The 25,705-nt window shown below is 34.5% G+C and overlaps 2 protein-coding genes across 6 annotated transcripts in view; one reads left to right on the top strand and one right to left on the bottom strand.

Annotated features, from left to right (window-relative positions):
* LOC129750689 (uncharacterized) overlaps positions 1-25,705 on the bottom strand; it is a 136,436-nt gene that overhangs the window by 70,991 nt on the left and 39,740 nt on the right. The window lies entirely within an intron of this gene.
* The window catches only part of LOC129750686 (uncharacterized), a 45,385-nt gene continuing 35,177 nt past the window's right edge, over positions 15,498-25,705 (top strand). Inside the window, exons 1-2 of one of the 5 annotated variants that reach the window (XM_055745689.1) lie at positions 15,498-15,642; positions 16,664-17,575. In XM_055745689.1, the coding sequence (XP_055601664.1) occupies positions 17,426-17,575 (150 nt within the window). In that variant the 5' untranslated portion in view covers positions 15,498-15,642; positions 16,664-17,425. Of the gene's footprint in view, positions 15,643-15,668; positions 17,576-25,705 lie in introns of those variants that run through there. The other 4 variants (XM_055745688.1, XM_055745690.1, XM_055745691.1 and 1 more) reach the window with 4 other exon arrangements.

Genomic DNA, 25,705 nt, shown 5'->3' on the forward strand with positions numbered 1-25,705 from the left:
CAAATTTACAGATTATGGTACAAATGTACATGAAGTAAAAGCGATTTACGTGAACGATTTGATCTAAGAATGCGTCATATGTCTCTCAATGCTCAAGGTACAAAAAAAAAACTCCGAAAGGGTTATTCGTAAAGAGGTGCAAGTCAAGGGTAAGTAATTTCTCGATTGCAGATCGTCTCTTTGATGACCTTAAATTCAAATTATGAATTTGTTACAGTTAACAGATATTTCCACATTCTCTGAGTCAATCGATGTTTTATTCACAAGAGTATTTCCGTTCATAACAAGAATCTAATAATTGTATCATCACCAAATCACACCCCCCTGGGAGCGAGGTTAAGTAAGGACAATGAAAAGGGGGAAAAAACTTATTTAGTCACATCCGAAGCAAAATATTAAGAAGGTGTGACCTCCTACACGGTGCCGTCGTCGATCAGCTTAAGGGTATGATATATCCTGTTTAGTCACATCCTGTTGTCCGATAACTTCCTGAAATCGTACAACCCACACCCACCGAACGGCTTTGATGAACCGTATCATCAGCAGCGGGTGTTTTCCCACACTTGTCCCTTTTCATTCATCCTGCTTGATTCCATTTCTCGTTGAGGAAGCTCCAAGGTGCAATCAGATACATTGTATTTCACGCAGAACGACTCGTTTCCGGAATCGGTCCTGTCACTACGTTTTGCTGCCACCACAGGCAGGACAAATTGCCACAATAACAGGATCCCGAATAAATCAACCCAATATCAGCCGCGGTGTCGGCTGACCTCTAATACTGATTCCCGAAGGGCTTTGCATTCCCCGCTGCAATTAGTCGGCTTGAAAGATTTGCACACAGAAACAGGCTTTGTGAAAGGCGCACGGAAATGACCAGGTTCGTTGCTTCCTTCGGACGAAGTTGTTTGATTTCGGTTTTGTGTGTTTGATGGCACACCATTCATAGAAAGAAGCAAAAAAAAAAGGACGGCTACCTTTCTTGGGAACAAAAGGAGGAAACGAGGAGAAAGCACCTTACCCGGCAATCATTATTGTGCGATTATAATTACTGCTACACGCTGCTTTCTAACAATGGCTCGGAAAGGAAGGATCAAGCCCAAATGTTGAGAATAAAAAACTGTCTTCCTGTTATAATTTATTTTCGTTGGTTTACAGGCTAAACTCATCCCATTTCGGGTAAGCTGAGTTATTTTTGTTTTTTTTTTCCTCTTCCCAAAACAGAAATAATAAAAACAGGAACAGGACGAGGAAAAGATTAAAATTGAACGGGCGTTTGAAAACAACAAAACCAATTGCAAAGCGGAAAGGAGTAAAAAAGTGACGAGCGTTTTGGTTACATTCTTCCATTCGATAGTTAGAAAGAAGGATGTCTCCTTCTGCTGAGGACAGGCGAAGCATCCCGAAAGATGAGAGAGACGAAAAAAGGTCCTAAAATGACAACATGTGTGCGGTTCCAACGTCCGGACGCACTAAGCCGAAGAAGAGACAGAAATCGAAACCGAAACCGAAAAAACAGTAACAAAATGCATCCGGCACACGCTGAAAACACAGGCCATAAATAATTTCGATTCCGTCAAACCTTGTTTATTCCATCTCGAATGGATGCTGGAAAATAAAAACAAAGTAAATCAAACAACTGAAAATGCAATGCAAAAAAATACAAACCTCAACCTTTACAATAATAGAACATCGTTACACTTAAATTCAAATTAAAAATTATTAATTTGGGAAAAAAATATTACAAATAACGATGTCTGATACTAAAAAAGTTGCACAGCTAAGAAAAGTTAAAAAAAAATTAAAACTAAACTTTTTGATGTTAAGCCTAGAATGGATTCAATTTTCCAGAAAGGACCCATTTTCCAACTGATCAAAAGGCCTTTATGATGCTAATTTTTCCAATTTCCTAAACTGTGAACATTTCATGTTCTTTTCTTCAGATCACGTCCGGCACAAATTAACATCCTTTTCTCCTGTCCGGAACTAATCGGAAATATTTCGGAAGTGGCATTGTCAAACAGAACATTTCCATTACAATTCATTTTGTTCCTTCTTCCTCTGTAGACTGCGTAACACGATGACCTGCTGCTGGGAGCAGGAAAACCCAAAAAGGACAATTACTTTCGCACCTTTTTTCTCGAATGGGTCACAAAACGCATTTCGGAATTGCATTGAAAGTCTAACGTATTAGCATAACAATAAACTCCTGACGAGCAAATAGCACCGGAAGTTATTGGCCAGTTTAGGTTTCCGGTTTTGGAATTGAAAACGGGAAGCTAAAGTCAAGCTAATGAATAATGTCAAGAAGAATATTAAATCAAATTGCAGGGAATGAAAGTTTTTATATAAATCTTAAATAACAACTTTGAATCCCAAAGTCTGAGTGTTATTTAGCTCAATATTGGAACGAAATAAACATAATATGGATCCAAATTCTTAACTAAGAATCCGGATAGCTCAAAAACATTGACATTTAATTTTTGCACTACCGTCATATTAATTGTAGTTATAATAGTTTCAAATGTTTTCAATGGTCATCTCTCTGATCGATTTCCAGTTTGATAAGCTTCTCTGGTGCAATATGGTGGAAACTTCAAAATAATTTCCAGTAGGTATCTTATTCCGGATCATGTCGATAGATATCGTTCTATCGAAATGTGATATTGGAAATTTTTAGTTTTTTATTTTGCAATCATGTTTGTATTCATGAATTTAACAAAATAGCCTCAGATGAAAATAAAAGCCTTGACAAAATTTGCGTACGATTGTAGTTGTAAAGACAAGATTTGTAAACTTTCAATTCTAATAAACCAATTCAAACGAGTTGAAAAAAACATCAGCTCAACTGCAGGTTTTTGAAAAAAAAAAACTACGCAACAAAATGCAAAAAAGCAAATTTTTCAGAACGAATCGTAACTTATCGTAACCTGCACGAGGCTTACCAAGTTGGATGATTATGACGAGTGCTGAAAATATTAGTTTTACTACTGCAAAACTGAAAAATTCTCATAAAATATCACTAGCCCGTTACAGTCCCTGGAGTGTCAATTTGACACTCCTGACTAAAACCGATACATCTCTCTTGTTTCTCAACCGATTTGTATAAAATTTATAGTTTTAGAAACCTCGTAATGTAACTCAAATATATTTTGAGGACAATAATCAGTTACAGCAATTCAGTTTTCCGTTATTCAAAGTCGATTTTTTTTTTTTTATTATTCAATGTCTAAGAATAAAATCCGAAAAAACATGCTTCGGAAAAAAGACTGTAGATCAACGACGGCTCAAAAAAAATTTCACTTAGTGTCAAAGAAAGCTGAAGTTAGATAGAAGTGATGCGTTGCACATATGTATAATTATTATAATTATAATTATTTTTGAAATTTTTTAAGACCATGACCACAAAAATGTAAAACAGTGGTGTAAAAACCGTACTTTTCAATCAATGAACCGTCAAAATTGTTCAAATGACACCAGATAAATTTTGAAAAGAGGATTGAAAAGTTGACGTAATTTGGTACATTTTTGCATTTTTTGATTGTCAAAATACGAAACACGGAATTTTTAACGAATTTTCAAAGTTAGCTATTTTTTTAAACTCTTTGTCAATTTGCAATTTATAAACGCAAGCGCCCGCGTAAATTTTCTGTATTTACTTTTAGTTTTATATTTATCATATTTTTGTAAAGTATCGCAGCGTTTATGTAATTACACCACTAGAATCGGTATGAAAGTGACTTTATGATGAATATAAATTTATTGCGGAAATCTCACGTGAATATACTCAGAATCCAGTGCAAAGTTGATTTAAAATGCAAGAAAATCGCAAATGGCAAATTTACAACAGCTACTTTTAAAAATTCGTTAAAAATCCTGTGTTTTGTATTTTGACAATGATGCAAAAATGTGCCAAATTTATCCCGCTTTTTTGTTGTATGTCCCGCCGTTCTGCTTTTTCCTCAAAATGTCCCGCTTATTTCGTAGGAATTTTTTTCAAAATTCACTGACTTACGCTGAAAAAAATCAAACTTTTTCTTCAGTTTCAATCCATTCGTTCAACACAAAAAATCTTTCGAATACGTTTTTTTCTCAAAATAAGCATTAAATTTTCAAAGTTTACGTAAGACACAGTATTATGCTGAATAGCCCTAAAGAAAGATACATACAATAAAATACTGAAATAGCCCTGAAGATACAATGTAAATAACTTTGGTTTGAACAAAATATTGTTCAAGTTGTCAATTATTATACCCGAGCAGACTTTTATGGCAAAATTATAGCAAATTTAGCTATCACGCCCTGAGAGGAAAATCTGCTCTCATTTTGCTTGACATAAGGTGGTACACAGCAAAAATGAGAGCTCAAATTTTCATACTTGGTTAGCAAAGTGATATCAAATTTTGCTAAAACTGAGGCCCTAACTACACCTCGTTTTTTGAGAGCTTGGAGAGCAAAATGATGTCAATATAAGGCATAATATATTTTTCAATAAAAGCAAAATTTGACATAGTTTTGCTCTCAATTTTTTGAAAAAAGTAAGGTGTAGTTGAGGTCTAAGTTTAGCCAAATAAGACATTACGTTGCTTTATTAGTACGAAAATATTACTTTCATTTTTGCTATGTACAACTTTATGTCAAGCAAAATGAAAGCAAATTTCACTCTCAAGACGTGATAGCAAATTTCGTTATAATTATTGCTTGAGAGTTGTTAGACAGAGAAATTTATGTAGAATAAGTTTGCACAGATTTAACACGCCTTAATGTATGCATGGCAAAGATTTTCATTTGATGAGGGGACGCTCAAATATTACGTAACACAATTTTCGACCCAACCATTATCCCCCTACGTAACACATTATGTATTATCAGATTTCTTTAAATTCACAAACCGTAACAAACTGCTAAAACCACCTCCAACAACCAAGCCCCCCCCACCCCCAACCCCTTTACGCCTTACGTAATATTTAAATGGTACCTGAGCTGAATTAAAATCATATAAAAATTTCGCCTTTATATATGCAACAACAACTATAAGCATGCACCATGTATCAAAATATAAAATCACGAAATAAATCTTAATTTTACATACCATACGTTAGAAATATGCATTGTCTTTGTTTTTACGATTTTCAATTGATAGGGTTTGTTTTGCTGTACATAAGCTTATTAAAATTATAAATCAAGAAGTAAGTTAAAAGCGAAGGCGCTACTGAGAGCTTTTAAGAACAATTTAAGGACTAACACAGCTAAACGAAATAAAAAAGTTATTCCAGGTAAATTTTAGATTCAAAATCTTGCTTATGGTGATACTTTCTAAACGCAATAGTCTTATGAACGGGTGGGCAGATATTTTGGCTTCCATAAATCTCGACAAAATTGAACAGGGAACAAAAGGCTGTTGCTAAATTTAAGACATTTGTACTCACCTTCAAATTTCATTGGAATAGTCAAATATTGTAACGTCCCAACGTATGCAGTACACAACTTCATGCATGCTTGAAGGCCGCTTGGAAGTTTCGCCTACTTCTTAAAGTTCAATGTACATTTAACGCCAAACCTGAGATCCTCCGCCGGTTCCACATGCGTAAATTTCTCTCGGTGATATTTACTCTGCGAAATACATTGTGTAGGTAATGGTGTATATTTTCAAAAAATGTTTTTACCTTTTGGTTCGCAGACACCAATTGCCGTCGTCGGTTATGACGTTCCAGAGAAACCGGATTTTGTTGACCGGCTGTTACTTGGTTCTTTTATTCTCAGGGATTTTAAACCAAGTAGGTTTATTCATCCCGAACCGGCTGTTACTGCTTCTCCCAGACGCGAGTTTTGACTACGAAAAAAAAAACAAAACATCTCGACTGCAAAAACACATGATGACATTTCAAAACAACACGCACAGTTTTTTTCACTCGAAATTTGCATTTGCAGGATTGCACGGAACAAATTTCAACTCAAAAATAAGTTGACGATTATTCAAACATTTTATAAGTTTAAATCATTTCTTTTTTTTTACGGCAAAAAGTTAAGAAAAATTCGATAATGAATTTAGATTAGAGTGGGTACAACTAGATCACACACGACAACTTCATAAGCTTCCAGCCAAAATGTTTCTCTAATACTTAGGATGGCAAATATCTTTCTTATGACGAATGTATTAAGTATTTTACATAGCTGATAGCTCAATTTGTTTACATTTAGCATATTCGATCATTTCAAAACTAAATACATCAGTATTGAAAAATGAGAACCCAACAGGTTCTCGATATGAAACTTAAAATCAGGTTAGACGAGGGATCAAAAGAATTTATTATTTTGTGAACTTCTTTAAAATTTTCAGAATTAACCCGTTTTTTCTTTGACGAAGGAACATAACATAAAACACCAACACTATTGAATTTTTCGGAAGGTTCTGGAAGTATTTGACCGCCATTTAGTGATCCTAAATTGTAAAACACTTTCTTTCGACTAAAAATAAAATTAGCGTTCGACTGCCGAACTTAGTTTTGGATTGTATCAATTTCAGTTCAGCCGAACAAAATGTTGAATATGCCTTTAAAACTTAATTTTTAAAATGCACAATCAAACTCAAATTTAAGGGCCGCAACTGAACTTTTTTTTTCGATTTGAACCATTAGTACCTAGTTTTTGTTTTGCAATCGGGAGCGTGTAACATCCCTATAGAATCAATTCTAGTACCACTAAATTCAAATGCCATCGCAAGAAATCAAAAATATTGAAAACGATAGAATGATATTTTTTTACATTTAATTTAAGGTAAACCAAACTATAGAATATTATGTCCTTATTTTCATAAACATTTTTCTAGGTAGATACCGAGATTTCGAAAAACGGTTACTTGTAGAAAATGGAACCATCATGCGAATGAATCAAGGATTTTTATAAGAATTATTAGTTTGCTCAAAAACTGGATTTCTAACTACTAACAACATTCACTGAAATGTTGAAATCTTGGAAAAGGTAAGTTACTGTTTATTTATGTATATTTCAAAAGCGTTATTAATAATTATTAAAAAATTTTTAGTTTATGACCAGAAAGACAAAATTTGTACTACTTTGTAGGCAACGTGTGCATAGCGGACCCAAAATGCGCCTTTGCATATGCAACATAATGATATTGGTGTATGTACAACATAAATTTTCTTTTATCTTTTTGCTGTCTACACAAAGGCGTTTTTAAATTGACAAATCAAATCTATTCGTGGGATAACCTTATTAGTCTCAGCTAAGTATTAAAACCTAATTTATGACTAGTTTTACTATCGTTTTAAAAGTGTGCACCAGATGATGGTATCACTTTGCTCTCGATACATCATTGCTCTCAGTTTGTTTTCAAAATCTGTTTTATATGATACCTCTGTGATGCTTAGTTTTGCTCTCAACTAGAACTTTAAACCAAACGATGCTATCATTTTGCTTATATTACCTCATTTTGGTATAATTTTACTATCAAAATATAAATCCATGACACCTTATCAATGCCTTATTTTGCTTTCGTTGAAAGGCCAACACCAAAATTAGCTATCAACTTGCTGTATATAGCTTATTTTGATCTCACTTAGCTATCGTTTCGGGCATCAAAGTCTGCTCGGGTAGTCAATTATTATAGATCACAATTTTTTGACAGAATCTTGGTTAAATTGCCTTTTATACACCACTTTTTTCGACTTAGTTTTCCAAAGTATACAATGATGAAAGTTTTCATGAGTTTTCAAATTTTTAGAACAGATTTGAAATACATGTGCTATTGCACAAAAGTTTTTCATGTGATATAAAATCCGCCGCTGAAAATGAACGTGTTTATGGCAAAAAAAAGTGTAAATAGAAGAAGAGAAACTGAGCTAAATCAATCCGCGTTAAAAAAAACCTTAGCGTACTTTCTAATTCTGCACAAATGATATGTGGAAAAGTTGCTTTACCATCAATTTGTAAAATTTCGAAAGATTCCAAGTTTGCAGTGTTTAAAATAAGGAAGATGTTAGAAGAAATTTATGTGATTGAAGATCTTTCGAAAAGTGGATGGAAAAAAAAACGAAACCAGTCAGCCGCTCGCTTCTTAATTTACAAAAAACTTTGTTTCACAATGAAATGACCAAAAAAATGACACAATACAGCAAAAAAAATTTCAAATAAAGAAAAATTATGCTAGAATAAAAAATTGTTTATTTGCACTCTAAAGAAAAATTTAAAAAAAATCTTATTTATATAAAACTACCATGTTATAAAATCCCATGCCATGCCAAATATCTTTCTAAACATAAATTGAGTCCAAGGCTTCTGGAGGACAATGAAACTTATACAGTATATGACCTGAGTTGGCCTGGTCGTTTTCAGCTTTTCAACGTAGTTTTATTAAAGCAGGGTCTTTTACAACAACGGGCCAAATTGAATTTAAAATATTTTCGCGGGTCGCACTCAAAATAAAAAAAATCTTATTGTTAGAAAGGCACACTGTCATTATATAACGACAAATTTGTCACGATAAAAGGGAAAATAAAAACGAATTCGTTTTGAAAAAAAAAAACAGAAATTTAACACCGTTTTTTTTAATACAAGGTGAATAATATCAGCCAAAATTGAACGAGTATTTACTTGCATAACTGAATCTTGATCATTTTTAAATAATTTCAATTTTTTAATCGATTTTAACTTTTTCACCTATCTTCTTTCAAACAAAAACATCGTTTGTTTTCATTTTTTATTTGAAACGAAAATTCAAACTTTTTTATAACCACAGTAAGACCTTCAACTTTCTGTGGTTAGAAAAAGGTTTGAACCCTTTTCTAGGAATTTTTTTTGTTCGAACTGATGCTACTATTTGTCATCACTTTAGTTTGAACTGGCAATATGGAGCCAAATCACAGTGAAAATTTTAGCGAGAAAAATATATTATTAGTGAATCATTGCCTTCCCAGGGTTCGACTTTGAATCGTTATAAAATTTGAAGACTTAAAACATTTCTTCTGTACCAATTTTCGAGAAAAAAAGTCACAATTAAAATTTTGTCCTCGATGACCAGTTTTTTCCAAAAACGATGAACATCTATTTCGTATAAGATTATTACATTTTTTTTACAATTCGTAAAAAAAAGAAAAAAAAAAAAAAAATAAAAAAAATAAAAAATAAAAAATAATGTAATAATCTTATACGAAATAGATGTTCATCGTTTGTGGAAAATTATTATTAGATTATTAGATTATTAGATTATTACATTGTTTCATTTTGAGCAATGCTATTAAAATCACAGAAAAATTCATAACTTCACATATTTTTAAACAAACTTCGTCAAAGTTACAGTGTACATTAGACCGCTGCAAAAAATGACTTTTTGCTCCCATATGTTTTTTCGATGCCTTTTGGGTCACCAAGCATCAGTGTAAAATTTGAGATGATTTGGTTGATTCCTGAGTTAGCGCAACGCGTTTCAATTTTGTATGGAAATTTGTATGGAAGAAGAAATTTTTGCACATTAAATCATCCAGAAAATTCAAATAAGCTTGAAATGAAGTCGGTCTTTAATTTTTAGTTTTGACTATTCTTAAGCTTCATTTTTTGCTCACATGACAAGCAGCTAAGAATTTCATGAAAAAAGTTATAACCATTTCAAAATAAAAAATCTGAATCCATTGAAAAGTATTCAAAAATGGCAGACTTTGCTTGCTAGAGCTGTTAATAATTGCATTAAATGTTTTTGCAAAGGCTTTATATGTCAATAAATTCTCTGGCAATGCAAAGCAGTTTTTTGAGATTTTTTATTTCCATCCTACTGTTATACAGCTTTCAATCAAGCAGTCAAAAACGATAAAATTAAAAAATGAATTTTGAAAACAAAAATTTTATAAAACATTGAATATCTTTCCTGGGGTACAATTTAGGTTTGTGCTTTGTTCACATGAAATGTACTGCAAGAATCAAGGAACATTTTTCATCCAAAGTTGTATTTTTTGAAACTTTCAGAACATCTCTGGCGATTTTTGAATGGAAATTTTTTTTTCCATACAAATTCCCATACAAAATTAAAACTCGTTGCGCTAATTCAGGACTGGATGGATCGCTGCCAAAAAATTTATTGCTATTTCTGGCAGCAAAAACAACCAAAAAAAGTTATGCGAGGTGTAAAAAATTAAAAATTTGAAATTTCCATACAAAGCTTGCAGCGGTCTAGTGTACATTCTTGATTCTAGAATTTTGTTCTTAGAGCATCTGTATTCGTGGTCCAAACAGCCGGTTTAGACCCAAATTCCGAACCGAGCAACCGCACTGGTGATCCATTATACCAGTTTCAACTCAACTTTTTTTAGAGCTGGTATAAGGATTGATCGAAAACTGATGAGATTTGGATCCAATTTGACGCAGTTCTAAACCGTTTGACAGTTAATGGAACACGAGTGCAGTTGCCAGTTTTTTCATTGGATCGGATTTAATTTCTTTGGTTCAATTCTTGTATAAATTAGATCCAAGAATAGACCACGAATACAGATGCTCTTAGAATTTATGGATTTCCATGAATTTAGATGCCATTGGGTAAGGCTTTTTACAGCTGATTCATGAAAATTTTATGACTATGATAATGTCGATTACCTACCTTTAAGAAAAAAGACTCAATTTATCGATATTCGCCATGATTTTTCGAAAAATGTTTTTGAAAATAGCATCACAGATAACCATCACAAATTTTTTGGGTCGAATCACAGAATTACAAATATTGTTTTTGTCAAAAAATCAGAATTTTTGTCGGAGACTTTGATGATTAGTCATGTTGATAAGCTGAAATCACTCTTCAGTCTTTATTATCAAAAAATTCAAAAAAAAAACTGCTAACAGAACAAGCCATTTTTCCGAATTAAATGAAATAATTAAATTTTGAAAGAAATTCACTGCTGAGCATATTTTTCATAAAACTTTATCTTTGCTTGAAACGAAAAAAATATGATCTCACTATCGGACTTAGAAATGCCGGTGATCATCTGTAGCCCTGCAATTTTTTGATAACCCTCCCGATTCGCTTTCATGGATTTGAATTTGATACCTGGACAAAAAATACTCCAATATATATAACGTTTTGCCAATAAGTAGGGTTGCATTTATGCCTTCACTAGAACACAATAAATGATTAAAAATCTAGAAAAAGTGAACAATATAAATGGTGGCCAAACGCAACTGTAAACAAGTGAAGTGAATCTTTAATTAGGTATGTCTGAATTGAATGAATTTGTTAGCATATTTCTTAAAAAACACCTGTTTAGAAATGGAAGATTAGAGCTGAATTTGTCAACAGATTTTTTTGAAATTTTTCGTCAGATTTTTTTTATCATGATTTAAGTAATAAGTATGTTAGAACCATATTTTTTTTTTGTGTAAAAACTAAAAAAAAAAACATATGTCCACAATTAGGAACACTATTTTCAATGTGTTCCTAATAATGGACATAGTCAAAGTTTTCCAAACTGTATAAAAGTCATTGAATGTATTTGAAATAAATTTAATTGATTGAATTGTGTTTTAACTTAATTAAACGATCTGTTAAAATAAACTGTTTTGAGCTAATAAAACATTATTTTTTTTACAATACGTTGTATCTATAAAGTCATCTGGGGCATGACTTTTCAACCAGTGTTCCGAAAATCACTCGGAAGAAACGCTCATGATAGGTTTCTAGTTGGAAACATTCAAAGCCGATTGCTGCTGCCTGTTGTTCCCTAGAGAATCGGCAGAGCGACAATGCGAAGTCAATGTAAACAAGATTCAAAAGCGAGAGCGGATTCGCATCTAAGTCGATCTCTTAAGCTCACTACCTGGTCTATCAGAAATGATTGAGACACTTACTGATACAAGATCCAATTCGAAAATCCACTCACTCAAACTCAATCATTGCGGCCTTGAATCGGTTCATACTGCCTGCGTACTTTCTGACAAAGCGGCAGAAACATATGTTCATACGTACTGCCTGCGTGTTTGAACGGCTATTTTGGTCCTCCCCAACAACAGCAACAACAAAGCAAGATGTATCAGGCAGACAGCATTCGATCATCGAACAGTAAACGAGTGAGTGAGTGAGTGATTGAGCAAGAAAAGTTATTGACTGAAAGAAGAAACTGAAAATCAGGTAGCTCCTCACTCAGTTGAGAATTCCAACTGGAGAAGAAACGTCTCTCTTTCAAATTGTATTTCTTTAATTTTCGGAGCAGCGCTGTCGAACACAATCTTTGCTCCGCTGGGAGATAAACCAACCGACAATTTAGGTTTTGCTTTCGCTGTTGAAAATGTTTCAGTGTCTCTCATGAGAATTGAGTGATTTTCGGAACACTATTTTCAACTTCAATGGCTTCTAAAAACCCAATGTCCACAGATAATCCTACCGTTTGTACATCAAAAGTTTTAAGGTTAATGGGACATCAAATCAACGTAGTCAGAAAAATAATTGGTTCCACCAGTTATTTTTAAATTTACTAAACATGCGATATTCATCCTACTAAGAAAAAGGGATAAGTTGCAAAAACCTTTGTTTTTAATAAAAAATAAAAATAAAAGTTGGAATAGTTATAGTTTTTGACATATTTGTGATGTCGTTATCCATAAAGCACGATCTGCAGTTATTTTTGATTTTGTTAGAATTAAAGTTTATATTTTTACTGTCAAAGATTTTTTTTTAAAGAAAGCACAAGCGTGCTGTATATATTCAGGGATAAAATATACTAAACTCAAAACTGTGAATCATTGATTTGCATGTCGATGCATTTTAGCCCAGACTGGTAACGGAATTTAAAAAATATTTATTTTTAGAAATTAAATGATTGTCCGAAAAATATTCATACACCAACAGTGTTGATATAGGATAATAAAATCAATATAAAGTTTGTAGGTAATATCAATAAGCCAATCCGTCACATTGTGTAAAGTTTTTTACGGCATCAACAAATGTAAAAATTTCGATTTTTCAAGTTTTCTATGAGAATTAAAAACTTCAAGAAACTATCTCACGATGTGAAAAACTATGGCGTCATCGTTTTGTTATCATTAAATGATAATTTCATTACATTATATTAAAATAGAAGTTAAATAAGTGTTGTGGTGCACAAATGTTGCAGCGAACTGTTGCATGATGTTCTGTTTGACTGTACTTATTTGTATCCATTACAATGAATTTTCTACTTTTTGAAATATAATAAATGTATCCATTGGAAAAGTAAAAGTTTGAATTTTAATAAGCTCAACATCCACTACTTTCTTCAAAACTAGCGTAAGGAATATTGTGTAGGATTTAAATAGTCCTTATTTCTCTATTCATATTCCGAAAATGTTGTAAAATTTATAAAAAGGTGAGTTTTGAGATTTTTCTCATTAAAGTATTAAATAAACAGACCCATATGCAAAATCAGGAACAAATAGTGTAATATTGGGTACGCTGATACACTTTTCCTCATATATTAACATATGGAACACCCATATGTCAACATTAGGAACAGTTAGTGCCAAATAGAAACATCGACACACTTTATAAAACATGATATTTATCGTAAATTAAGGCTTGAAAAGATTATTTCAAACCAAAACAGAATTCAGAGAAAAATTTGGAACTTAGTTACCAAAAATTTGTATATCTAAGTATTAAATTTATTTATATTTATATTTACGACACTTTACCATCCTTGTGGCATTCGTGTCTGGTCTAAGTATTAAAGATTCGGCGTAATAATATCAAATCTAAAAACCTCAGACAAAATATAGCGAAATTAGGCTCACTTACCCTACTAAGTTTTTGATTTTTTTTTCAATAACATGTAGGGGAGATAAGGGCATAATGGCCACGCATAATGGGCAAGACGGCATAATGGGAAGACGCTTATTTAACCATAGAAATCAGCTATAATTTGTGACTTACATCATTGTTTCGTATTTAGAGACTAAAAAAGTCTATTTCCTAACTGGCTGATACTTGAAAAAGTAGATAAAAACGTTTAAAAATGCATTTTAAAATTTTTTTGCGGAAAGCAGAAAATCAGTGAGTACCCTTCCTGGAGCAGTATAAGCAACGTTAACCGGGGCACGATGAGCGTTTTCTGCCGTGGAATCTAGCAGCGAATTTCACTCGATGAAGTCAACTTAATAATAGAGCTACAGCTTGACTTGTTTTGTCTGACGATTTGGCCTATTGATTATATGTCGGAGGGGTAATCAGTGGCCTGAGTTCGATTCCTGTTCGAGGTGATTTTTTTTCATTTACTATTCATGATGGATGTATTTTACACTAAACGGTGAGGCGTAGATCCATCAAACAAAGCAATACTAAAATAATGTATTACTGTTTGTAGAATACAAATAATTCACACACACACTTATACATTATGTTTTTGGTGCTTTTCATCACGCGCCAAGATGCTGCCAGTCATATAATGCAACAATCAAAATAATCGACCATGAATGGTAAATGACAAAAAAAATCTCCTCGAACAGGAGTCGAACTGGAGTCTTCTGATTACCTCTCCGACATCTTACCAATAGGCCAAATCGTCATATAAAAACCGGTCAAGCTGTAGCTCTATCATTCAGTTGACTACATCGAGTTGAACTCGCTGCTAGATGCTACGGCAGAAAATGCTTATCGTGCCCTGATTTATTGTGCTCTGTTCACCCCGAATCAACAAATTAAAGTAAAAACGTGTTTTAAAATTGATTTTAGTGAAAAATTCGAAAATAAATGATGGTGAAAATTTAATAAATCGGTATAAATGTTTTACTTCTTCTACACTCCTTAACTTTTTCGTGCTCATGAACTAATTTTTATGAAAACTGATTTAAATGTGTCCCCTACAAAAAAGTGCGATTCTTGAAACTATTATACAAACCATCTCTGACCTGAAAACCCCAATACCAAATTTCTGTTATGCGTGATGGTGTTACAAAGAAAACGCCTCAATTTTAATATATAAGAAAACAGGTATCCAGTTTCTTTCGTGAACACTCCTTAGTATTCTATAAAACTCTTGTAAAGAACCTCAACAGAAATTTAATTGAGATCTAATGAATAATTTACCCAATAGTCGAGAATAAATTTCTTTTCGACAAGTCGGTCCATTTTTTCAGCTTTCTATAACGAATGCCAATCCTCTTAAATATGTTTCGAAATATTACAATATTCCTCAACAAAAAAAAAGGAGAATAAAAACAAAAAACCTGTTCAGCCCACAGTCCATTATCAATCGAGAGAGTCGTAAGAAGAGAACGAACTTCAAAGTTCCTCTCTCTTCGCATTTCGTCGATGGAGCATAATTGCACTTGTGTCCTAAACGCAATACGATAATACGATACGACGATACAATGCGACTCCCAGCCAGTAGTGGCTGCGGGTAGGCGCTTGAAAAACATCTTTCAAACAGCCAAACAGCGCATTGTAACAATTACCTTCGCGCGGCGACTTTTCGCATGGCAACATTCAGTCTGCTGCTATCCACACACCACACACGACACGAGTTCGATGTTGATTTTACGCCTCGCGGCGCGCCAACACTTATCGTCGCGCTTTTTCTCTATCCAGCCAGATCCAGAAGCAGAGGAGCATACCTTCAATAAAGTGTGTGCTCTGCTCTGCTCTGACTCTGGACGGTGTATTGTGTGGAGTGTTTGGTGAGCTTTGCGTGTTTCCGTTTTTTTTTGCGTATCGATAGCAGCCGCGGGATGATGTGAGATCGCGGCTGCCTTTTGTGTTTGGTTTTATTTTTCGCGATTCAACTACTCACCGTGTCGTGGCCAGTCAGAGTCAGAGTACAAGCGAACGAAGAATCGCGGCGGCCATACGACGGGCTCTGTATTGACGACGATCACGACAACAGGCGAAGGTGACGACGACGACGACGGCGGCGGGAGTCGTATCATTGCGATTCCACCAACCAAACCAAGAGTAAAACGACGAGTATGAACTTCCCACGACACGACGATGTTGGAGCAACAGTACGTTATCTAAGCTATCAGTCGGTCGGTCGGTCGTTCGGCAGCAGCGTTTTGTCCAGTCTTCATTCGGGTTTTAGGATCGTTGCCGTCGTTTTCGTGGTGCTCGCGAATAGTTGTTCCGACTCATCAAGGATACTTTGTGTGAGATTAAGAAAACAGTCACTTTAGAAAAACAATCGGCGACAAGTTATCGCCCCAAGGTACGGAAGTGCTAAAGAATTAAGAGGATTTGATTGAGGCGACACTCTAAATTGGTTGGTAACGACGATGTAGTGGAAGATTTCGGTTCTCATACTGATGATTGAATTAGGCAAAGTACGTAGGCAGGCAAGCAGCAAGGGGAAAGAAAATACTTAGACATGGTGATAGTGCGGAAATATGATTGGGGGACCTCGAATTCACAAGGACGTATGAATACTATCGCGGTCTCTATTTACGTTTGTCGAACGGTCTCAATCGTGGACCTCACAATGTCAGGTAAAAGGCCCAACAAAAGATAAGACCAAAGAAGCCAAAAGCGGGAGAATTGAGTTTTTCCCTTCCTTCTGTTTGGAAAAATTAAAGCACGTCCTTTTGTGAATTTGATTGGGAGGACTGGGCACTTTGGCGATAAAGGTCACAGACAAGAATGGGATGGTGTGGCGATACTACCGAAAGACATGATTTATTTTTCTTCTCGCATTTAACGCAATTGCAGTGTGAATGGCTGTATCGGTGTGCGTACGGCTCGAGTGTTTCCATTCAAGAGTATGCGTACTGCTGTGAAAAGGCGAAATATATGAATTAAAAATTCTTGAATCAATGACACTGTTATATCATGGTAGTGAAAAAGTGGAGAGGCGCAGAGCGGCCGATGCGTGGAAGTGATTAACATCAACATACATCTTGCAGCACGCTTAATTGCCCGAAATTATCTGCAATCATCCAAGGCAAGATGACGAGGAGAATATCAGAAAAGCAAAGGAAAAGCCCAAAGTGAAGCAAGAAACTGCTGCGAAAATTATCGGGGAGCAGCATAGAGTGATAAATGTCAATTGAACACACAGTGTTGTGGAAGAACACCCAAAAGAAGAGTACATAATACACCACACCAGAGGAACACATGATCTCTGGTTCTGAATGAGTCTACGACGACGATACACCAGTGTAAAGTGTCGCCATCTTGCATGTATTCGCGCAAATCTCATTCTCTTCCAATAGGAATATCTTCGCCAGTCAGCCGTCTCAGTCGCCGTCAGTGTGCTCTTTTCTGGCTGGCTGATGTCGTCACAAATTTATTTTTTCGAGTGTGATTTCTCCGTGGTACACAGAAGAAAACCCGAGCTGCTAATAAAAAGTCTTCTAGTTGGTCAATAATTGCAAATTAAGCTCTGAACCAGACCGTAATCGACGGCGCAATGGATGGCCCTGCCGATTTTCACTAGGCTGCGTGTTCCGGAATGTGCTAAACTGCTGAAAAATGAGTGAAAACTTCGCGGCTGCAGCGGCCGCAAAACAAATGCCTATCGAAAAGCTAGTGCGTGTGGGTTACTATGAACTGGACAAAACCATCGGAAAGGGAAATTTCGCCGTGGTGAAGCTGGCCTCTAATGTGATAACCAACTCCAAGGTAAATACCCTAGCCTTAGTCTTGCATACGCAATGGCAGAACAAGAAAAAACTTTCAAGGACCTCACCAAAGAGGGCCCCAGTAGCATAGCGAAAATTTTTATCATTGGCCCTCGTTCCCATGAACGGGACTTTGACAAGCAGCCATTATTGTGCGAAACATCGATTTCGAATCGGGCTGCAGGTAGAAGAGTGCTGCGATGTTGAATGTGAAGTGAATGAAGCAAAAAAAAATACGATTACACGCACACCACCCTAAGTCACGCACTCACACAGCCGCAAAAATGCTCGTTTCGAGGTTCATTCTTTTCGAACTCGAACGTCAAACGTCTGTTGTTTTGGATACAACCAAAACAAACCGATAACCGATACCTACGGGGATCGAATTCGCAACATTCTGATGCATTGGATACTGTTGATGGATCATCAAATATAATGAAGGAGTATACTACTTCAAGAACTACAATAAGCCTTTGATACATTGTCGTTCAATGGAAATGATCTTTCAAAAGGACAACAGTAATTTAACTTCCCAAAAACTTCCAAACTACTCTAATCTCTACTGTGGAGGACATGGTGTCGCTATATAAATGCCATATCAACCGGGGAATTGTGAACGATATTATTCGCAGTTTTCTGTCAGATAAAACAAAGTATGTAGGTATCAGTTGAAAATACTAATGGTTCTTTACAAAACATGGGCGCTGTAGTCCCCCAAGGGAGTAATTTTGGAGCGCTGCTATTTCTGTTTTATGTCAATGATATTCAAAAACTTCCCTTGCCTGGCGTTTCAAGACTGTTGGCGAGTGAAAAACAAATTGAGATGATCTCACCGTTCTTTTGAGATATTTCAGATTCTAGCTAGAAATTTTCCGAAACCTTTATAGAGGGCGTTTCGCTCAACAAGGAAACTTGTAAACAGTCATGAAAGTTCTGCAGTCTATACTATACTTATCGTGGAAATGTGATATAATTCAATTGGAAGGCAAGGTTTCGTCACTTTGTAAAGTTCTCTGGCGAATAAAGCAACTTGTACATCGTCATATTTTACTTAAATTTTTTATCGCATTTGTCCATTCTATTCTTTATTATTTGATTGTCCTTTGGGGAAGAGAGTTGATATCCCTCCTTACACGCCTTCAACATTGCTGAACCGTTGCCTGAAAACAATATTTTCAATCTTCCAAGTTCCATGACTATTTCCAACTTTCCAGCTTTATTCTGATAGGTTTCACAACATTTTGTCACTTACAGAAATGTGTGGCTTGCAAACCATGCTTGTATTTGTGTTTGATAAGCTGCATTCTTCAACGAGTAGAAATATGAACATTAGTGAACATTATCATGGAAGAACGATTTCGTAGGTAAATGCACGAATACCCTATAGAATAAAAAAACATTAACAGCCGATTCGCTTTTTAATCAAATTTGATACAATACCTCAAAGAAATTCATGTTCGTTACGTTTCCATACGAACTCCGATTTGCTTTCAACTTTTGATACCGTCAACTGGGGCAACATGCAACACTTTTCAACTTCAATGGCTTCTAAAATCTTAATGCCTACAGATAATCATTCCTTTTGTACATCAAAAGTTTTAAGGTTGATTGGACACCAAATTTACGTAGTCAGAAAAATTATTGGTTTCACCAGTTATTTTTAAATTTTCAAAAACATGCGATTTTCACCCTACTAAGAAAAAGGGGTAAGTTGCAACAAACTCTGTTATTAATGAAAAATCAAATGAAAACGTTTGAAAATTTATAGTTTTTTATACATTTGTGATGTCATAACGCATAAAGCACCAATTGCAGTAATTTTTTTTATGGTTCGAATTAAATTTTACATTTTGCTATAGAAAATTTTTTTGAGGAAAAAGCACTGACCACACTGACATGACACTTAGAACAAAACTTCAACCATTTTCTGTCTAATTTTTTGTTGTTAGATTTTGCAGGTTCGCAATACCGACGGCAGGTGGCGAACCTGACAAATTTGACAAAAAATGCCCTGTAGGAAAAATGGTCCTATTTAGCTCGATTTTATCGTAGAAATTGAGTGTTTTTGTTTTAAAGTTGGGTGGCATTTCCTAACTGGGATAGCATTTCTTCAAATCGATCGATGCGCACTCTAGAATCGACATTGCATACTGTTGGAAAAGTTATCCAGAAAACGAAATCGAGTGTCCAGTCAGTATGGTCAGTGGAAAAAGTGTAAATTAGCTGCATACATTTAGGGGTTAAAAAAATACTACAAATATTCTATTAGCTTGAATCATGAAAATCAATTTTAGGATGGATGAAATTTGAATGTTAACAAACGCATAATGCAAAACAATCATATCCCATCATATGGAAACAAGATTTATGAGGTTTAGTTCTGATTTTCATTTTGTTGCCTTTTGCCTCAGACTGGTTAGTGAATTACAAAAATATTTAATTAAGAAAAATTGGTGATTGTCCGGAAAATATTTTTACACCAATAGCGTTGGTATAGGATAATGAAAGCAATATAGAGTTTGTAGGTGATATCATTAAGCCAATCCGTAATACTGGGTAAAGTTTTTTACGGAATCGAAAAATGTAAAAAACTTTACATTTATTGCTCGATTTTTTAAATTTTTTATGAGAATCAGAAACTTTCAAAAACTCTTTCAGGATGTTCAAAACTATGTCATCAATAATTTGTTTTCATTTAATGAAAACTTTACTACAGTATATTGAAATAAAAATTGAATGAGTGTTGTGGTATACAAATGTTGCATCTAACCCTGCTTTTGCATGATGCCCCGTTTGACGGTATGTGATAAATTTTAGCTTTAGTTTGAACTTGATTGCGAAGCTTTTTCACGATGTTTTTTTCCGATGCATGATCAAGCAATTTTTGAATAAAGCCGAATATTCGGCTCACCGAATAGTTGAGGTTGAATAGACCGAATATTTATGTTTTTTTTAATTGCACAGTAACAAGCGTGTCAAATTTTTCAAAGAATATTGAATAACTTATAAATTATCTAAGAGTAATGTTAGAGAAGCTACGCAATCACAGAAAACTTAAGGTTTCAGTGAAACATCTTAGAGGTATCAGTGTCTCTTTCACTGTAGATTGTGATGAAGAGTGCTGGTAAGTTTCGAGAATTCCCGAATCCCGGGAAACGCTGAAAAATCTCTGGAATTCCCGAACCCAATAAATAGGGCTAAATTACTAAAAACTTACAAGGCCTAAACTGGAAAAATGAATCAGATTCAGCAAGGAAAATGTTGTTCTACCTTGATATAGGGCTTAGACTTTAATTTATTTTTCTAAAAGCTGGGTAATTAATTAATTGAATTTGATTAAAAATGTTTTATTTTTCGCAAAATTGGAAAACGACAAAGAATCTGTGAATCCAAACAATTCCAAAAAGAAACGCTACGAGAAAAATGTTGGAATGTTCTATTTTGCGACACTCATCATTTAAAACTTTCGCTTGGCTAACTGTTGACATTAGCAAAATAATCGGCAAAGAAATGACGCTTTATGGAACAAATGGTTAGATATATGAAAATTTACGAGGTTTGATGAGTAACCTGAGGTCTACTGAACCAACATCTATCAATAGTGATAAATCTTACTCAATTATTTCAAATTTTTGCAGTAAGAAGCAGTCTATATTGCCTGTTAAAGTACATATTGATATAATTTATTTTTTAAATGCAAATTCATTTCTATTTCTATGTAGCTACACTGAACAATTATTTTGTAGGTATTTGCATGGAATCAAATCATTTTTGCTTTATCTACTGAAAGAATTTTGATTGAAAAAAAAAATCGGTGGAAATTACCATGGTTACCGGTAACCGAGAAATTCATGTCAAAAAACGAATTTTTTTTTTCAATATTTTAAATTTTTCAATTTTAACATTTATTGAATTTTTTTTTGGGTTTTATAATTGCTAATTGAATGTTTGAGGCATCATAATAGTTTGAGATTTTTCACAATAAAGGGTGATACGGTCAAAATTTGGTCAAGGGAAAACGCGTGTAAATCGGTGAAATCGTTAATTTTAAAAATCAAATTAAATTTCTTTTTCAAGTTTAATTAGTATAAAATTCAGAAAAAATATTCAGTTAGGCTTCCGCTTTTCCAAATCCGAATTGCCGGGCCTTACGCTTAACCCCTGCCATCAGATTTTGTACAGCCACCTTGTCCACCTTCTTCGCCGCAGAAAGCCAGTTTGCCTTGAACTGCTGCTCGTCCTTAGCAGTTTTTTTATGGTCTTCTTTAGGTTCCGCTTGACAATAGCCCAGTATTTCTCAATTGGGCCTTGGGAACCACCTGCACGTTGTTGGCGGCGTACTACTCCATGGCCTTTTTACCGTAATGGCAAGATGCCAAATCCGGCCAAAAAAGTACGGAACAACCGTGTTTCTTCAGGAAAGGCAGCAGACGTTTATTCAAACACTTTTTCACGTAAATTTCTTGGTTGACAGCTATGAAAATGCTGCTTTTCAAGCCACAGGTACAGATGGCTTGCCAAACCAGATATTTCTTTGCGAACTTTGACAGTTTCATGTGCTTGAAAATATCTGCTACCTTTCCCCTTCCTTTTGCCGTACAAAACTCCTGTCCCGGAAGCTACTTGTAGTCGGCTTTGACGTAGGTTTCGTCGTAGTCAAACTTCGTCAGCATCGTCGTGTACTGCCTCCGGGATCGCGCTTTGGCCGACGTATTTTGCTTATCATCGCAATTTGGAGTCACTTCTTTCTTGTAAGTCGATAGTCCGGCTCGTTTTTTGGCTCGATGCACGATTGTAGGCGATACACCCAGTTTATTTGCGGCATCTCGGAGAGAGAGGTTAGGGTTTCGCTTGAAACTACCGGCAACTCTCTTTGTCGTCTCAGCGGCTCCCGGTTTTCGATTTCCCCCCGATCCAGACTTCCTGGCTGTCGATAAACGTTACCCAAACACTTTAATTACATTTGTAACGGTTGATTTGGCAACTTTCAGCGATTTTGCCAGCTTTGCGTGCGAGGAGCTCGGATTTTCGCGATGCGCGAGCAAAATTTTGCTACGCTGCTCTTCTTCCTTGGACGGCATTTTGACAAATGAAGGGTGAATTAGAAAATCAAAATAGGAGCAACATTCTACACACACACACCTTCAAATTGAGGGGTGTTCAGGTTTTTTAAATGCAAAATTGAAAGAAATACGTCAAGTTGATATTGACCAAATTTTGACCGTATCACCCTTTATCATATTTATAAATATTTTGTACGCAGTAGAGTGTTAAAATTTCCTTTATCAACTTTTCCCGGGAAAAGGATCGAGAAATCTGAACTCGATTCCCGCGAATGTTATAATGGTTGGAAAAAGGACACTCTATTTAGCTTGGAATAAAAAAATCGAAATAAGTTTAATTTAACCAGGATACCCAAATATTGTTAAAAAAAATTCTGAATCAAATAGAAATTTCAAAATCCTCCTTGAAAACTTTTAGTTTTTAAGTCCAGAAATGATTTTTTAGTTTTGATTTAGAAATGAACATCCTTTTTTTATCTTTAGATACAATTTGAACGCTGCTGCTGTGCTTCGATGAAAAATTTAAATTTCAAGTAATTTCTTTCACTTTCCTTTCGTATGTTTTGGAATAATGCTTGGATTTTACTCATTTTACTGGTTTTGTTCAGATTCGCCTTGTTTATTTTTTTTAAATCAAATAAGCAATTTCAAATTGCTTTGCACTTGTTTCGACATGTTTGTCCCGGATATCACTGCAATTAATTTTTTTTTTCGACAAAAGCTCTAGAAGCGACAAGTGATCTGATATCTTTTCAGTAATTGGTAACATTTTGAAACCATCCGATCTATGAATAGAGCGCGCTGAAATGAAATTCAACTAGAACTGGATAGACAAGAGACCCATACTTGAAGAAGCTTTGAAGTATTTTATCCTTTTTAATCTGCGGCCCACTAACACTCCCCTACACCGTAAACACTTTTTGAAATGTTACTTAATTTTTCGGATCAATGCATCACAGGTATCATTTATTACGTAAAGATTAAATTACATAATGCACGACACTAGTCCTTGGCGTGGAGCAGACGAGTAGATTCTTCAAATTAACTTGACAAATCCAATGCTGCATGTATGAAGTTCACTTAATTTCCAGGCAGAGTGTTTACAAATCTGGTTGAGAATAATCGACTCAAAAACACGAGGAACAATTAGACGAAAAAAAAAATAGAAAGAAACTTGAATAATCGCTTTTATTTTTTCTTAACAAATTGATACAATATAAGATCAAATAGTAGAAAAGGTCAATATTCGATGGACGACCCTTTTTGCCGATCTCTTACCTAAAATTCAATACCGAAAATCTGATTTGCAATGGCAAGTTTTCATCTAAATCCTATGTATGTACAGTAGGGTGGCCCAAAATTGTACTATGTCTGGGATTTTGAGGGCTCAAGCTTCAAATGAAAGCTTAGGGTTTAAGAAACAATATTTTATATGGCGGCGACTCAGAAAAATGATGTTTAGAGGTCACACTGGTTCCATTTTTTAGTCGCTTTGTCCTAATAACATTATCAGATCTTGAATAAGTATCAAACATGTGTCTCTGATATTTTTTTAAATTTTCTTTATAATGTAAGTTTTAAACTAAAAATTTATTGGGACTGTTTTGGACTCTTAATTTGTATGTATGATTTTTTAAAATACGCAATACTATGAATTTTTGTAAAAAATGTTATTAAAATTAACAAAAAAGTGTACTTTGGATTGAGATTTTTAATCAAAAGATGCGCGACGTTATGATGTGCAACGTTGCAAAAGAAAGTTTATAGCCAGTATAGCTATGACTTGTCGTTTCAAAGTAATTCAAGTTTTACTGTGGAAAAAAGTCACAATTTTCAAATTTTTGCTAAGAATTGCTCTATATTATGATGTGGATGAGTTTCGAGCAATCTAAGAACCAAATAAACTCCTGATATCAAATTTTTTTTATCTTTTTATCGATCCTTAAATCACCAGAAACAAACATTCCAAGTTTCTAGATTTTGCATTGATTGAAGGTCGTGTTACCCATACTTGGGTGACGGTTTGGTGAATGTGTTATGGCTACAATCACTAAATAAATTGAAAATAAAAATCTAGAAACTAGTCATGATTGTTTCTGCTGATTGAAGGATTGATAAAAGGATAAAAAAGTTTGATATCAGAAGCTTAGATTGCTCGAAATTCATCCACATCATAATACAGAGCAATTCTTAGCAAAATTTAAAAATTGTGACTTTTTTCCACAGTGAATTTTGAATTACTTTGAAACGACAAGTCATAGCTATACATTCTTTTGCTAAGTTGCACATCATAATGTTGCGCAACTTTTGAATTCAATGTTGATTGAAAATATTAATCCAAAGTACACTTTTTTGTGAATTGTAAATTTTTTTTCACAAAAATTCATAGTATTGCGTAACTTAAAAAATTATACATACAAATTGAGAGTCCAAAACAGATCTGAAAATGTGATTAGGACAAAATGACGAAAAAATGGCCTTTTTCCAAAAATCGAACCAGTGCGACCTCTAAACATCATTTTTCTGAGTCGCCGCCATATAAAATATTGTTTCTTACACCCTAAGCTATCATTTGGAGCTTGAGCCCCCAAAATTCCAGACGTAGTACAATTTTGGGCCACCCTAATGTACAGTAACGTCAATAACGCTAAAACTGTATTGGCTTCTTATGGACGACTTCCTTCAAAAGATGCAACAGAAAATCTACAAACATTTTAATAATTCCTGGTACTTATGAGCACTCATGCCAAATTTCAGCTCTGTAGGTCTTAAGACGACAGAATATATTGATTACAAACAAACAAACGGAAATTGCTATTTATACAGTGACAATAAAGTTCCCCTACTTTTGAAAAACTCACAACTTTCTTATATAGGATCGAATCGAATCAACCAAACAACTATTAATACCTTCCTTGGAATCTTGACACCTAGGTTAAACCGCAAAAATACAAGAGTAGTCCTTAGACCTAGAATGGCAGCCAAATAAGTCATGTGGAATTTAAAAAACGAACCATATACATTTTGTAGATTCGCCCAATAAACTGAACTGTGCAAAATTTCATCAC

This window comes from Uranotaenia lowii, chromosome 3, assembly GCF_029784155.1.
Source record: "Uranotaenia lowii strain MFRU-FL chromosome 3, ASM2978415v1, whole genome shotgun sequence".
NCBI lineage: Eukaryota > Metazoa > Arthropoda > Insecta > Diptera > Culicidae > Uranotaenia > Uranotaenia lowii.